Genomic DNA, 16,951 nt, shown 5'->3' on the forward strand with positions numbered 1-16,951 from the left:
GCCTCTTCCTTATGCACATTGCCTGGGGAGCGGCCACGCCAGAGACAAGCCGCGCACAGGGCGGCCCGCGGGAACTGGCGGGACAACCCAGGCACCACCGGAGTAGCGCTGGAACAACCCCGCGGGGACGCGCCCAGCCGCACACGCCGCTCGTTCCCGGGGCGGAGGAGGCGACCGCGGCCGCCGCCGCCACTCACCACGGCTCGCACCAGCGCCGCCATGGATCCTCGGCGCCGCTTCCGGCGGCGCGGCCAGGCCGGGGAGGCCCCTTCCGCCCCGTTGACTGCGCATGCGCGGGCCTGGAGTGGCGCGGTGGCGGTTGGCGGCAGGGGCGCAGCCCCGCGTGGCGGTGGTGGGCGGGCTGCTCGGCGCGGGGCGGGGCGCGCGGCTGACAGGCTGAGGCGGCCGGGGGAAGCAGGGTTGTGAGGAGGGAGCAGTAGAAAGGAGGGGAGGGTACCGGGCCTGGGCCGGGGTTTGGTTGGGAAGGGGAAAAGGAGGCAAATCTTTGCCTGGTCGTCATTGTCAGTCCTCTCCTCTGGAAGGCCTGACCCCGAAGGGGGATGGTGGCAATGCTTTCACTCTGCTGCTTGGCAGCAGAGCGAGCAGTGTGAAAGCAGTGATAGTTTCCTGCGGCTGAGGTTGATCTGGCCATTCTGGCTGCCCCAGGCAGGAGACAGCATCTGTGTGAGCCTGTGCAGGTGCCAGCACAGGGATTTCACAGAGGTAGTACCAGGAGAACATGGCAGAGCCCTTCATGCCAGTGTCCCCATAGGCCCTGGAGCCAGCACCCTGCTGCCGGGAGCGATCCCACCTGCCCCTGGTGCATATTCCCTACTCCTTGCTTCTGCTGGCACCAGCTTTCATGAGGCCACAGAGCAGCAACTCGATGGGTTGAAATGAGCCGGCTTGTTTTGCCAGGTTAGTCTTAATCTGGATCACATCCACATCACCTCACAAATGTGAGTCCTGGTACACGGGAGGCTGGTGCAGATGTGAGCAAGAGCAGCTGGGGAAGAGAGCAAGGCTGCTCTTTTCAGCCGCAGTGCTGGCTTGGAGGGCTTGGGGAACTATAATATTCTACTCCTCTCTTTCCCAGCATATTTACTGGGATGTCAGCTTCTCAAGAGGGCAGTAGCAGCTGCTTTAATGGCCCTGAAACTCCACAGTAGTCCTTAGAAATCTTCCATATGTTCTTAAATGTCAGGCCTCAGGGGACCAATGGAGTCACCTGCTTGGATTTTCTTTCCACAGGCATCCCAGATCCCTCTGCCTGCAGTTGGTCTTTTCTGAGATGTTCTGACTCACCGCAGCTATCTGCTGAAATAGGTTTAATGGTATCGGAACATCTTTAGTGAACGAGTTGTAATGACGTGGGGCTGGATGTTGAACAATGAAGGGAACTGTAGATCTCTGTCAGGGATATGCTACGTTTCATTTCGTTCTTGTGCCTGCATCTAATTCTAGGGAGGAAGGTTAAAGCTAGCTTTGCTTCTTTCTATTTGCTTAGCTGTCCTCCGTGTATTAGACTCAAAGCAATGTTAAATACCATTGTTAACAGCAAATCTGTTGTGAGAAGGCTATGGAGGAGAATGATTACACTTTTCTGAAGCCTCCTCTTTGCCATTAATGTGTTAGAGTCATTAAAAGTGATGAAGTTCAAGAACCCCTGCCATGTGTAGTCATACAGAGAAAAGGCTTCTGTCAGTAGCAGAGGAATCTCACAGTGGTGTGCAGTAGTCTGTCCGCCGTAGTGGACACTTTCTAACTTGGAGCTGTGTGTCTGATAAATACGCTGAATATGCCAGTTCCTGACACTCACCTGGGTTTGTGTTAGTCTTACATAATGATGCACAGAAGGATTTTGACACATTTCAGTCGGAGAAAATTGGAGTTGGAAAACTCTTACCTAAGATTTCTCTGCCTATCACTGTTGTGTCATTCTCCGTGTAGCACTAAGCCCTTTTCTTGTCAGTCTAGCTGAACACAGCTACCTCATATGCACAGAGCAGCACATCAGGCTGCGTCTGAAGGGGACATGGAGACAGAAGAGTTGGAGGTGGATCTGAATTTCAATTTCAACTCCAAGGGGATTTCCTCAGTCAGAGCACTGGCAATTTACTCCCCTTTATGCACACAATCCTTGCTGTCCTCAAGTTCCTACTGTTCAGCTCTGCTCAGTGGGCAGCTCCATGACTGTGTGAGTCTTACCTCAGTCATAATGAATCTTCCATGTGGAACTGCTCCTGGGAGAGCATTTTAACCAGCAACAACAAGAAGTCCCAGAGACAGGGCAGAAAAGTTCCTATCTAACTGCTGGTGTTCTTTCATCTGAGGCCATTACCAATGGCAGAGAAACTTGCTTTCATGAATGTGCTAAAGCATGCTGGGGAACATTAACAATGGCCTTAGATGTGTTGGCAACCAGATGACTGAACAGGAAAGAAGAATCAGAAAGGATATGATGATATTTAATTTATATAATGAATTATAAAATAAGTTTCACATGATTTTATTATAATAATTAATTTATTAATAAGATTATATGTAATGGGCCTCCTGCTTTGGCCTCAATCCTGTTTTCTCTCTTACTTGCAGGCCCAGCAGCTGCCTTCAAGTTTGCCATTCCAAGTGGCTGGAGGGAGCAGCTGTTTAGAGGAAGGAGATAAGGGACCACAAATCGTGGACTGAGAGAAAGTAGTTTAGAGGTGTTTAAGTGAAGGAGAAATGGAAAACAAAGAGGGACAGAGAAACTTCCTTCCCTGAATGTGGTAAAACATACTGGAGAACAGCAGCGGTGGGGCTGGGTGTATGTGTGCATGGAGAATGAGAGAGATTACTAATCGGGCACCAGTGCATGGAGACAGCAATGAGCACAGACTGCCAGAGTTTGGGGGAGGGCAGAGGCATAGAAGAGAGAGCGTGAGGAATTGCAGAATCCTCCAAATAGGTGATGTTTGCCATTTTTTAAGAGTAACCAAGAAGGGATATGGGACAGCTGTGTGCTAAAGGACAGAGAAGCAAGGTGCAAAAAGCAAGCGAAAGCCAGGTGGAGAGATGACTACGATCTACCCACAAAGTCCTCTCATTAGGACACTGGTGGTGGAGGAGAAGTGTGATGACAGCAGGAGTGGTCGCTTCTGGTGACTGGGGCCATGCTGTGCAGTCCTACGTGCTGCGTCTGTACAAATGGGTGCAGTGATAATCCACAGATCTCAGGATGGTGGGAGAGGCCTCCCTTTGCTCCTGCATGTCTGGTTAGATGGGGCTGGTGGATGAAGTAAGGATACGCTTTGACAATACAACTAAGCACATAAAATTACTAATTGCTGAGAGGTCCTGCCCCTGGCTGTGGTAGCACTAGCATTCATCTAATGACTGCTGAGCCAATGAGCTGGTTGAAGGAGCTAGACCAGCAGGAAATTGTCTTTTTGGTGTGTTTAGTTGGATTAATTTTCTGTGAGTTTAGCTATCTGAACCAGCTCTCCTCAGGATCAGAGGAATGCCAGGAATGTGTATCTGGGGACAGGATGGGGAGGCAGAGCAGATCGGCTGTTTTGGCAGCAGCCAGCTATTCAGTCAGCTTAGGTGTATTGTCAAACTGCATCAAACTGCCATCCTGACTGCAGCTGCTGTCAGCAGTAGTCCTTGTGCTGGTAGTGATGGTAGTGATTCCTTTCCTGCAGGTAATAGAAGAGGGTAAGGGGAGAAGTAGTAACAATCACCCTGAAGCCCTGTCCACAAACAGGCAAGCACAGGGAAAATCTTTTTTCCTCAGGTAGCCATTTTGAGACAATCAGGATACTTGAACTGCTCTTGGTGAGATCCGATGCTGGCATTTCACAGCAGAATCCAGGCAGGCCCAGGATGCCTTCCCAGGCCATTTTGGGATCTTTCTAGCCCAGATGTGGAGAATGATTAACACTTTCCTGAAGCTGTGCAAGAACAGACACTGTTGGGGCCTGCTTTGGGTTCAGTTTGAGTTTAACTTTGGCTCTGCAGAGCATAAGGTTTTCTAGAGCATGCTGGGTCTAGGTTAAAGGCTGTTGTGGTGGTTGGCAAGGCTTCCTTTTGACAAGTCAGCTACTGCATAGAACAGAAAGGGGGATATAATTCTAGCCTGTTAGGTAAAGCCTCAGTCCAGCAAGTGTCCAAACACAAAGGGTGTGTGTGAAGCTTATCCAGACTTGAAAAAAACTCATGGAGGAAAAATTCCACATCCAGCTGTTATCCAGTTATGTGAAGATAGGATAAGAGTCCAAATCCTCTCATTACCAACAATGGAGACAACAAAGGACTGTGATTTTTTTTAGCGCAAAAGCAGGAGGGAGCTGGTAGTGAAGGGCTGGGGTTAAAATCACATAGGCATTTCGTCAGTGTTAAAGTACTACACCAGAATCAAGTGGATTGACAAAACGGAGCCCTTCAAAACAACTGACAGATCAAGCTGTACCTAACATTTCTTTTTAACAATTTTGATTCAGTTTAGCATGTGTAAGCCAGAACAGGAATTTTTATCTTATTCTTACTGCTATTTTGATCCAGTCTCAGGTGGCCTTCTACTCACAACTGTTTTTCAGGACCATAGCCCCATTTAATTGCAGGCAGCCTATTTGCAGAGTATGTAAGGAAAGAAGAGTTGCAACAAAGAGTTATTATCAACTGGGAGACTGGGACACCTGGTAATGAAATATTTATCAGAACAGAAACTGACTTTCTGATTCAGTGAACTGCTAATTAGTGATATGAAGTGCCACAAGAAGGACTGGAAGAGAGGCAGAGGCCTCTCTAGCATAATTGTGATGACCACCCTCAGTGTGAAAAATTCAGATTAAAATCCGTTAATGTTAATCAGGGCAAAGCTTGAAGATGGATAGTATTGCACAGAAGTACCCCAGCCTAGGTCACCGGCTCTTCTCCATGGGGAGAGTGGGACAAAGGCTCTGTATTTTGCCCAACAATTGCATGCTGGTCTCAGAATGCCACCTCGTCAAAACTGTGTATTTATCTACCCCCAAAACTTCAGTTTTGAGAAACTGTCATTTTTTACATGAAGAAGTGTTGTCAAAATGGTCCAGACTGGCTATGATGCTTAGATGATTTGCTAGTTTTAAAATGTTTGCCCTCACTTGGGTGTTCTAGGCTATGCTAGAGACTGAGACTTTGATTCTGGGTTGTTATATTATTCCTTGGTTGGCATAATTAATTACAGACGTTTGCAATCCTGTTGGTATGTAGCTAAAAAGATCATCTAGACCATCCTCTACTTCCAGTACTAAATATACTTAGACCTCTCTGGTGCATGTTTCTCTGGCCTGCACCTAAAAATTTCAGTAAGGGGATTCCCAATTTCCATATGAAGCTCATTCCAATCTTTCACTATGAAAGTTTTCTCATACTTATCATAAAGATGCTCAGTGTGAGCCCCATTCTTCTCCCTTTGATGTCAAGTTCCTAAAGGTATTAGGTAAGAGCAGAGTTTGGCTAATACTTAAAGAAATCAGCCTCAGGCTGTTTGCTGCGAGAAGCATTGCAGAGATGTGGAGAAACTCTTGGTTGGCTTTTTTGGAGATGAGGCTTCATATCACAGCTCTGCAAGTTTTTTTTATATAACCTTTATCATATTACTTGTTTTTTCACCCTGTTGCTGGATATAAACATATTTCCTCCTAATAAAAGAGAATGAAACAGTTTTAATGTGGGGGCGGGGTTTAAGTAGCTGCTTGTAGTGCCATCAGAAATAAATAAGAAGCACAAATGGGCATGTGAAGACTATATTGTCAAAAATACAAGACATAGTATGGTGAGCCAGCAATCCAGGTCCTGTGTGGCCTCTGCTTATCTCTGCCTTGAGGAATACTTATGTCTTTCAGGGTGAGCAGTACAGTACTGAAAGGGCAAAGGGGCTGCACCCAAGAATTTGGGACAGTGAGAACTGCCTGATCTGCCAAGCTGGAATCTCCAGGTTAAATCTTTCCTGAATTTTCTAGTTTTCAGGCTTCAGAGACAGGCCTCTCTATGACCTCTTCTGGCATTTTTTACTTGCCACATTTCCTTCTCTCCAGCAGTGATAATATTCTATGCAGACCACTCTGCACAGACTTCCTGTGTGTAACTCACCAGGCAACAGATTTTCTGTGTGTTTTTTAATCTGTGTATTTCTGTCCACTTTCAAAAGACTCTCCATACACTGCACAGAGGTCCTTGGGCTATTGTGGTCCTGAGATTACATATACATTTAACCTCTCCCAAGCTGGTTCAGTGGTCATTACTAGAATTCTATTTCTTTTTTTACTTAATTAACAAGGGATGATAAATAACTTTTAAACAAAGGCATTTAAAAATATTTGGTGTTCCTGTCCTCCTAATTTCCTATCAGCACATAATTTTATTTCAAATGTTATCATAGAACATGCTTTTTCCATTTTCACACAGAAAAGCAGACTGATCATTTTTATGTAGACCTGTGTTTTTATATTTTAAAAGGTAACTATGCAGGTTAATCAACCACTTCGAAATATTCTAACTATATAAAGTCCCATAACAACTAATTGTATTTTTCTCTTCTCAGGCACATGAAGAATCAAAATCAACTTGATAAAGCAATTGTTACTCCAACATTTGCTGGGGAGATCTCCCTCCTTCTGAAAAACAAACATACTTTAGACAAGGGCAAAAGTACAGATCTTTCAACTTCAATCTTTCCTCTGCTCAGCCTAGAATTCCTGTCTAAGTGCAAATTTGAAATTATATTCATTTTCCTTCTTAACCACCTGCTCCTGCTTCTGCAGAAGAAAAGTCAAAGGAAATCTTATGATCATATGGGGAAACAGGATCTCTCCATGTTACCTGGGACGAGCAGGGCTGGGGCACTCCAGATAACACGAGGGAAAACAGTCCATATGGGTATTCCAGGGCACTCTGGAGATCACGATAAAGAGAAACCCAATTGCAAAAACTCAGTTCAGGTCCAGCAGGTCTTATTAACTCTGGTTCAGTGCCAATACTGCAAGACTGCCAGCTGGCCCCTGCAGCTATTTGACTGTCTTTGCAGCAGACTTTCCTGGTGCTCCAGGTTCTGAAAGGGCCTTGTATGTACCAACAGAGCCAGTGCAGGTCTGGCACTACCTCCTGTCTAATGCACCCTTTAGGACTTGAAGCATAGATCAGTGATAACAGGCCCTTGGAGCCCTGGTATATGTGGATTGACTTCTTCCAGAGCTTACTTGGATGGCTCTGCACTGCTCTTACCAGAACTCCAAGTTCCAGAAATGCAGTGAGGGGCCATCTGACCATATGGGGAAACCCAAGTTCGACTGGATTTCTAGCTCTGGCTGTGTGCTGAAGGAAAATGGCATTTCTAAGGTTGAACTGGTAGTTTATAAAGAATTCATCATACTTTGCTTTTGCAAAATTTTTCTCCTTTGCATACAGAGGAAATCTGGACACTTTGAGACCATGTCCACCCTTAGGATGATATTACAAGCTGAAAAAGGACTTTTAATGGAAGGTAATTATATTTTTAGCAACTTAAAGATGCTTAGTCCTCTCCATAAGACTGAATAGTTTGTTTGGGGTGTCGGTGTGTATACATTTGCTACTGCTCTTTCCCAGGATAAATGCTATTTAAAAGTATGGAAATAAGGTAATTTTTCAATAAAAGTACAATCCTTACTATGCATTATGGACCTTGAAAGGTTTGGCAAGTATGGAGATCAATTCGCTGATCTGGAATTTCTTGGCTAGGGGTGCAAAGTTGTCCTTGCTCTGGTATGCAGGAGGGAGTTACTCCTCTCCTGCACCAGTGCTGCAGGAGGAAAAGCAGACATGAAGCAGAACAGGCTCCTCAGTGCTGCACCTCACCGAGTTTGGTGAAGCCTAGCAAGCAAAACCTGAACTCCATGACTGAACTGTTCAGGGGAGGTAGAAATAGGACCTGATTACTTTTTCCGAGCTTCTATATCCTAGTGGCTGCTGCTACTGTTAAATATGATAAGCTCCTATTTGTTCACTTTAGCTTGCCATCAGTACTCACTGTTTGCTGGGGCAAGCCCAGGACGTTTCCCTCCCCACCTGTCAAACTTGGAGTGTGCTTTGGCACCCTGCCATTGCAGAGTCTCAACGACTTGAGCAGACCGCTTCAGAAACAAGACATCCCAGTACTTAAGCCGCCTCTGCTTCATAAGCTTTTCTTCCCATCTGTACGCTTTCTGAAGAAGAAAGTGTTTGCTGGTCAGAGAGGTTTTCCACTTGCGCCTCCTTCAGCTTTCCATTACCGCTAAGAGGTTATATGGGGTGCAGTGCTATACACTGTACTGTACTATATGCAGAGGTGTTCAGACTTAATTTATTCCCTTCTCCTGGATAAAGATTATTGCAGCTGTGTGTTTTGGAAAACTATCAATGAAGGGAGTTCAGCTCATACAACACACTTTCAATAGGGTACTGTACTCTATATTTCCAGGTTCTGTTTTAATTACACTTGCATATTACCTTGGAGGAAGCTGAAATCTGGAAAATGTTTTCTCATATACCATGTCTTAAACCTTCCTGACCTTCTGTTTTATACCAAGTACATTTATGTTTGTGATGAAAACCATATAATATGGGGCAAGGTTTGGCTATCTGGGATAATCTATGAGAGGCATGCTGTCAGTCCCTCCTAGCAAAGACTGAGCAATTTTCACTAAGAAATGTCCCCATCATCCCTCACCCCACCACCTTCCAGCAGTCATTCCCTCTTCCTTCCTTTCACATGGCTCCCAACAGGAGCCACAGGAGTTGGCCATGTACAGTGAAGAGGGCAGAACGGTGGCCCTCTCCTGTGGCAGCATGAGACTCCTGCTGCTCTGAAGAATCCTTGAGGGACTGAGCAACCGGAGGGCTCATGCAGTGTCAATGTGTTGCCCATATCCTGAAAAAACCCAAGCAAAAGGCCTAGCCTCATTTGGAGGGGCTGTGTCCAGCAGTGCCCTCCCACAGCTTCACAGAGGTTGGTGAGCAGGAGCAGCAGAGGAGTCCTTGCTGCGCCTCGCACCACTCCTGCCCGGCCGGGGAAGCAAGCACTGCTGTTGAGCTTCTGTGTTGTCTGCACTGGAGACCACTGGAAAAACACAGCCCAATGTCCAGAATTAAAACTTCCTCAAGACAGCTGGCACTGTGCAGGAAGAGCAAGGCACTGGGGAGAACTTTTGCATGCCATATACCCTCTGGCCAGGAATAAGTGGTTACAGAGGTGCCCTATGGACTTGCAACAAGAGGTGCAAACCTCCTTCAGCGATCAGAAAGCATGTGCTTCTCAAGGCTGACAGCAGAACAAAATCTGTACGAATCAGGCATCTGCTCCAGAGCAGCTTTCAAGTAACCTTTAAATCCATGCCAAAGAGAGCACATCTTGATCTTCACATCCTTGGGATGTCTGGAGAATGTCCTGAGAGAAAGGGTTTTAGCAAATAATGTGAGCAGCAGAGGGTCTGTCAGCTCTCTGCCCAGCTCTTGAAGCCCAGCAATTCAACATTCAAGAAGCACAGATTGCTGTCAACATCTTTCTTGTATTCCTTCTTGAAGAGCTCACTGCTCCTGGAGGCACAGGAAGGTGGGGAGCCCTCCGTCCTGGGAACTAGGTCTCTGCTCCTGAGTCTCACACTGACAGGGCTCGTGAGGTTGTGCCTTTACTTGTCGCAGTGCCTTCCTCTAAAAAGCAAGGTAACTTTTACTTCATAATGAGTAACAGGACTTACATAAATCTTGTCAAGCAGGAACTTTTTACTGGGACTAAGCTGCTTTTTAACTCAGCTGTAAACAAGGATTTTCTACTAGGAGGCAAGAACTTATAAAATGGAAAGTTTTTCATTAGAAAGCAGTGATTGTGGAAAAGCAATGTTGGTCATAATAGAAGGCTGAGTTTGAACTCCTAATGTGATGCTGTAGCTGAGAAGGAAAGCTGAACCCTGGACTCTAATGAAGGTCAAAATCCAGTAAAAGTACAGAGTTAGTAGTGTCTCTGTGGCATCGATGACACTGTTACTGCAACATTAAATGAGTTCTGGTGTTCACACTACAAAAAGTATTTGGAGAAGTGAGAGTCTAAAGAAAAAAAACACAAGAAGAAGAAAAAAAAATCTGGTAATGAAGGTGAACAGCAAAACCATAATCAAGTTGATCTACCTCTTCCATCATAGAAAATTAAAAAAAATCATCACAGTCTGCACAGGTAGAACAATGTCCATGGGAATAAGTTTTTTCATGTAGCAGACAAAGAAGCCAATTCACTGATTCAAAGTGGAAACTGGACAGTAGGTAGAAATAGCTGCTTATTAAAAAATGAAGTGCTAATATTCACAGAATTAGCTTAAAGCTGAATGTGGTGAGCTTTTTAGAACTTTTGGTCTTTAAATCAATCCTGGATCTCTCTTTCCAAATACATAATACCCAGCTATTACATAGCATCACTTAATTCCAAGGAACTTTAAAAATAGGCTTCCTTTAAAAAAAATGAAATGGTGAGAAAAGAGAGACCACATGAGAAAGCCATGCTTCTCTAACAGGACAGTGCCCAAAGCGCTGTTAAGTCCTACTCAATGGATTAAGCCAGGAGGTCCCACTGTACTAGTTCACTTCAAGTTTTGGGCTTTGTACAGAATATAAGAATGGTTTTGCCAAGTCAGACCATGGATCCATCTAGCCCATCTCCTATAGGCAACAGCAGATCCCTAAAAAGAAAGTAAGAACAAGACAAATGTGCGTCAAGGTTTTCCTGGCACGGCTTCTCAGCTTCCAGCTACCAGAGGCTCAGAAAGTCCTATGGACTCATGTTCAGCAGCTTTTCATGGATTTTTCTTCCATGAACTTATTCATTTTTTTAAAATATATGTAGACTTTTAGCATCGAAAACAGGGTGTGGTCAGGAGTTCTGCAGCTGGGGTACACTGTAGGAATTGGTATCTTTCTGCTTGTTTCAAACCTGTCCTGAACTGGTTTCATTTGGTGCACTATGGTTCTTGTTTGGGAGAAAACTTGCTCAAAGTTCACATTCTTAGCCCTCATCACTTTTCCTTCTTGCCCCAGTCACCTCTCACTGAAGGGCTCCAGTCTATCTAATTACTCCTCTCACAGAAACTGTTTCATACTTTTTCAGTCATTCTTATTGCCCTTCTCCAGCTCTACTGTATCACAATGCGTTCAAGAGTCATGTAAATCCCTGGAGTGCCTGCATATTGTTTTCTCATTTGTTCTCTGCTTCTCTCCCAGTCATTCCTAAAGTTGCATTTGCTGCCTTGATTGCTGTAAAAACTGAGCTGACGTTTCAGAGACTCAGAGGTAAAATTTTTTGCCTAGGGTAAGTAGGGCTCATCAGGCTAAATGATCTTAATTGTTCTTCCTGCCCTTATCGCCTACAAATTAAACTACCATCCTTCAATCACATTATAAGATTCAGTCAGTATCAACAGTCCCATAATTTGCTTATAATTGCCAGGTCAGCACAGTGACCCTTTATAGTACTGAATTAAATTCCTTTTCTCCTGAGTCTCTCAAACCTCTGGAATTTCCCCAGAATTCCAAGATTTATTAAAAATCAGTAGGCTTATTGGTGCAGGTTAAATGTTTTAAAACTCTGACAATGCCAGCACATGCTTCTCATCACTTTCTTATCTTACTGGCATGGGGAATATTTCAGTACTGTTGCAAGAAGTGAATTATTTCTTATGGCTTTTTCTCTTACCAAAACCATTATAATGTTTCGGGAGACAGATAGCTCCACTGTGTTTATATTTTGAGGTAAATAGCAGGTAATTTTTCTTAGAACTGCAAAGAATCAATCTGTTTTTAAAGTTTCTATGCCTCAGAAAGATTCCAGCTTACATTTTCTGGAACTGATTGATCAAATATTATTCACACAACATTATTCCACAGGAAAAAAAATTAAGTCATCTATAAACTTGCCCCATTTCTGTAATATTTCTGCATACATCTGAGATTCGTCTTCTGTCACCAATCCACACCAAGTGGGTTTAAATTCCAGTGTAGATGCTATGAAGTGAAGATGCATGGACTGTAGGCACTAGATGTTCAAACTTCTCAGCCTTGACCGAGCCTGGGCACCAGGCTATAGCTCGGGGATCTGTAAACATACTGTGATGTATCATCTCTGGTGTCAGTGACACCTTCTTGCAAACACATTCATGTGCTAGAGTAGCTGTTTGGATGCATGCCCAGAGCCTGAGTATCAGCCATGCTGCTGCCAGTTGCTCAAGTCCTTTCTTTCTCTCCTCTCTCCCTCCTCATACTCGGTATTTCTTGCCTGTAGGACTCATCCAGCAGCTGTTCTCACAATGTACCTAAAATATCACGCTGTCTGTAAATACTGCCGTTTACCTAAGGACTCAGCAGTAAAAGGAATCAGTTGAATGTGGAAGCATTCAGTACAAGTCCTTCCTCTCTGTGATTTGTATCAGAAATCTAGGTCAGATCACCTAGTCCCCAAAGGGCACACTCCCTGCAAGGTGTGCTGGGGTAGATGTCTATCTCAGCCCTCCTTTGCAAGCTGTCTGGCTTCATATTGTAGGGTGCAGGCAGGAATGTAACTTTCCCAAGTAGCAGTCCAAATGCAGCTGCACAGTGGGAGACATGAAGAGTTCCCCTGCCCCGGTGCCTCCAGCCAGGTAGAAGTGCAGCAGGGAGAAGGAACTGGGCCCAAGCCCTCCACACCCTGGGCAAGTAAAAAAAACAAAACAAAACCAGGGACTATTATGTTTAACAGGATCCTCTCCACTGTTTTTTTTTTTTTTTCCTGGATGGTGAGACCCTCTCATGCCTGCAGCTGAATCCAAAAAGGACAGAGGGACCCAATCAGCAGGTACCTGTCCCCAGAGAGGAGGTTCATTTGGGGCACTGTGCCTGGTGTCACCCATCAGCTCCCTGCTCAGCACAAAGATGCTTCAGTTTGGTCTCCCAGGGCCTGGCTCTTCCCTCTGACTGTCTGAGAAGCCACTTACTTCAGTACTCTGCATCAGCCTGCTGGAGCCAAGGGCTATTGCAAAAAGCACCACAATGCCAAAGTTAGCCACTCGAATTAACTGTCCAGAGCTGCATGGTCAGTCTTTTTAACCTCAGGCTGCACATGGCTTGGAGAAGACAGGCTACTTGTCTGCCTGTGGCCCAGCAGTGAAATTCATGATCCATCTGAAAATCTCGTAAATGAAAGTGCCTCATCATCCATACTCAGGTTTCTCAGCTCTGTTTCTTTGGACCTCCTGCAGCAGCACACATGGCCACAGTCACTATCATGCTAAACCTACTGCTCTTTCTGGCTGTTCAATGCCACTGTCAGAAGCTATTCGCCTTTTCTGGGCTTCAGCAGCCTGCTCGTGCTCTAAGCCTTCAGCAGCTTCTGGGCCAGAGGTCTGAGTAAAGCCCTGAAAGCCACTAGTATGAGACGGACAGGCAAGTGGAAAGAAAGAATTACTCACACCAAGCCCTCAGGAAAAGTTTTTTTTTCCTGGTAGGTATGTAGACACGTCTATTCCCACCAGCAGCGCTGCCACCCAGCCCATCTCTTTTTCCATTTGGGTGTACCTTCACTCTACAATTGTTCCTGCATTCAGACCATCTTATTATTCAATCTTTCACCCAGTCCTTGGCCCCTGCTGTCCTCCACTGTGGTGGGACTGTCTGCCTCCCCCCAAAAGCCGCTTCTCCCAAGCCACATTCGCTATAGTGTTTCTTTAGAGCACCTCCTCTTGTGGCACGGGCTTCTCCCGGCGCTACCATTAGCCTTTTATCCTCTCTAGCTGGGTTCCTGTAATCTGATCACTAACCATACGAGTTAATGACTTCTTTGCCATCTAAAGTTTATGAGTTTTATTGCACCTTTGCAGAAAAGAGAGCTCCCATGAAGATATACAGCCCCTTCTCTAAGCCCGGGGAGGACCCAAGTTGTGTTTCTCTTTCAACGTTTCTGGAGAAAGATTATTGTTTTGAAGCCATTTGCATGAACAAAATGAAATGTGTCTGGTTTTATCAATATAAGGCTTATTTCTGACTGTATGCCATGATAAATGGCATCTTCTAAAAAACAGGCAGGCAGTAACTGAATGTGCAGAAGCAATACCCTCATTTTAATGGCATTTGTCTGGCAGTACAATGGGCAGAGTCTGCTCAGCCTGGATTCCTGGATGGCAAAGACTGGTGCAAGGTATTATAGCAAAGAGACTCTTAGAGAAAAACCAGTGAAAAGAGTGTTTTCTGTCCCCTAGCAGAGGGTCAGCCAATTAATCCCTATTATTATTAACGAAGTTATTTTTTCTTGACAGCTGTGCCCTTCAAAATGACATCAAGGAAAACTGAATCCATTTGCATTACTTCAGCTAGCGAAATCATTGCAGAAAGTTGAAAATAGTTCTGGAAAAAAAAAAACAACAGCGAAATAGGGACATCAGTGAACTCAGAATGACAGAATAAATGGGCTATTCTGAGCACTCAGCAAAGTGTATTTACTGCACTGTATTTACTGTTTTTCAAAAAATGTTAAGATTTCCTTGTTTATTAAATCTGTTGAGAAGCAATGAAATCTCATGCAATTTTATTTTCAAATATCATTTTACTACCCAACAGCAACAGTAAATTCATAAAATAACGCGTGATTGACCAGGACTATGGAGTAAAAAAAAAAATTGTTTGCTTTGTACATTCTTATTAGTCTTGGCTAAGATGTTATAAAAGCAGTATCTTTTAACACCTTTTATTATACAAGGGTCAAGGGGTTTTTATGTTTCTTAAAGAAAGCTTCAAATAGCCCACATAGCGGGTTACTGCATCTTTCATATGGCTGCTGTATAAACAAGCACATTTTACACAGGAAATGACATAACCATGTAAAAGTGTACATGGACTTTAGGCACATATTCAAACACTAATGGGAATGCATTGTTTTAAATGGCATACTTTTATGTTTACCTATTGAGCTTAGTACCCATATTTTAGCCAAATACAACAAAAATTATCCACACATACCTGTCTTATAGTGTACTGTTTATTTGAAATTTGGACCTTCACAAAGACTCTCATGGGACAGATAATGACCCTAAAAAGTAAATACAAATGAGGCATTCTCACTGAGAGAGTGAAACCTGCCATCATAAAGGTGGAAAGCTGAACTTTTAACCTGTATTGCTTTACAGCTCAGGTTTCTGTGCGTTTCTACCATCCAGTTGCTAACACCAAGTCACCCATGGGAAGAAAGTTGTAACAATAATTTTGGGTGTCTATCTTTGCACATTATATAATGACCAGGCTAAAGAAAATAGTGCCAAACTTCTGCAATTTCAAGGTTCTCTGTTTCTTTCCAGTTTCTTTCCTGGGTATCGGCCCCAGACTGTGCCCTATCCCTAAACCTCTATTTTCAGAGAGGAATGAGGGTTCAGTGAAGTCCACCTGGGTTGTGCTTTTGTGCTTATCGGTGATAATGAATGTTTGTAATGGCCACCATTCACATATCCTGGAAAGTTTCGATAAGTGTTTCTGTTCTCACGCCAGACAACTGAAACTGCAGATTTCCATGTAGAGTCTTGACAAGATTTGCAGTGGTTTGTGAGTAGAAATTGAATGGATATGTGGAATTCAGAAAAAAAATGACAGGTCACTCTGGCAGCATCTTTTTGTTGCTATTGAAATTTTAGGTGAATTAAGAATAATAGAAACTGCTTTGAAAAGAGCAGTGAAAGAGGCCACTCCCTTCAACACTGTAGATTTAAGTGATCATAACCATTCAGTAAGTATCTTATAATTAATTGCAGAGACAGAAGTCTGTGCCAGATGATCCCAACGGCTCAAACAATACACCAATAAAGCACCTATAGGCTAGTAGCATTTACACCATGGTGAAAGTCAGTAGACCACTCCAGAGTAGAATAGCATGGAACTGGAATTCCCAGAGTTATCAAACACTTTCAGGAATGTAAATGCAAAAGGATACTCTGGACATTGCAGCACTAGTTTACAACCAATGTTGCAAACCAAGGATATTCAATCTGAGAGTTAAAAGTGAAAAAACTACCCTAATCCTGCCATCTACTATTGCCACCATTGTAAACTCCTCACTTTGAGCCAGACCAACCTTGAGTAGTGCCAGGACCATCCCTTCTGAATGTCGACACATTTGAGCTACCAACTAAGCAAAGTGAATGTCGTGTTACCTCCTAACCTGAACACTTGGGCTGAAATTGCTTCTCTTTAGGCCAAACCCAATATCTGGCAATTCTGACGTGGTAATAATCCATTACAATTCCAGCATTTTAGTGTCTGTAGTTCCAAATTTGTTTAAACTGATATTAAAGACCTACTAGTTGGTTTTGGTTGGTGGTTTTTTTTTTTTTTCCTTCAAGGTATAACTACTCCCTAGCAGAATTTTGGTTTTTGAACCATTACCAAAGTGCGTTTTTTAAGACATTAGTATGTCAGTATTTCTTTCAGTTCTTCAGTTCATACTGTTTGCTTTGGGATAATTGCAAAATCTTAGCATTTTTTTCCATTTAGATGCTGATACCTACTCAATTTAATTACCATTTACCTAAATCTTTATCTTGCTTTATTCATGTATTGAGGAATTTGTAGAAGGACAGGAAACAAGACCCTCAGAGAGATACCTACTAGGTTTTTAAAACTTTTTATGGTGACCAGCATCAGCAGGATCCTCAGGCTGACCAACAGCTCTGCCACATAAAGTGTATAGCAATTTTCCTCCTTAGATTTCCAAACTATCATGCATTGCATGTTACACCAATGCTACCTTCCTCCAAAGCTGTTGCAGCATCTCACAAATCCAGCTGGAACTGAAACAAACTGCCCTTTGCAGGCAGTTATAATCCCAGGAGTTAACTCATCTGTTAAAAGAACTTAGAGTTGCTTCAAGTGAATTTAAATAGCCAGTATTTGCTATTTTAAACTGATCACCCTG

At 43.9% G+C, this 16,951-nt stretch overlaps 1 protein-coding gene across 2 annotated transcripts in view; it reads right to left on the minus strand.

Annotated features, from left to right (window-relative positions):
* Positions 1 to 274, minus strand: part of LOC115339609 (ubiquinol-cytochrome-c reductase complex assembly factor 1) — a 49,967-nt gene extending 49,693 nt beyond the window's left edge. For both annotated transcript variants that reach the window (XM_030009818.2, XM_030009817.2), the window contains exon 1: positions 198 to 274. In XM_030009818.2, the coding sequence (XP_029865678.1) occupies positions 198 to 221 (24 nt within the window). In that variant the 5' untranslated portion in view covers positions 222 to 274. The remainder of the gene's footprint in view (positions 1 to 197) is intronic.
* Between the last annotated feature and the right edge of the window lie 16,677 nt (positions 275 to 16,951).

This window comes from Aquila chrysaetos, chromosome 3, assembly GCF_900496995.4.
Source record: "Aquila chrysaetos chrysaetos chromosome 3, bAquChr1.4, whole genome shotgun sequence".
Classification (NCBI taxonomy): Eukaryota; Metazoa; Chordata; class Aves; order Accipitriformes; family Accipitridae; genus Aquila; species Aquila chrysaetos.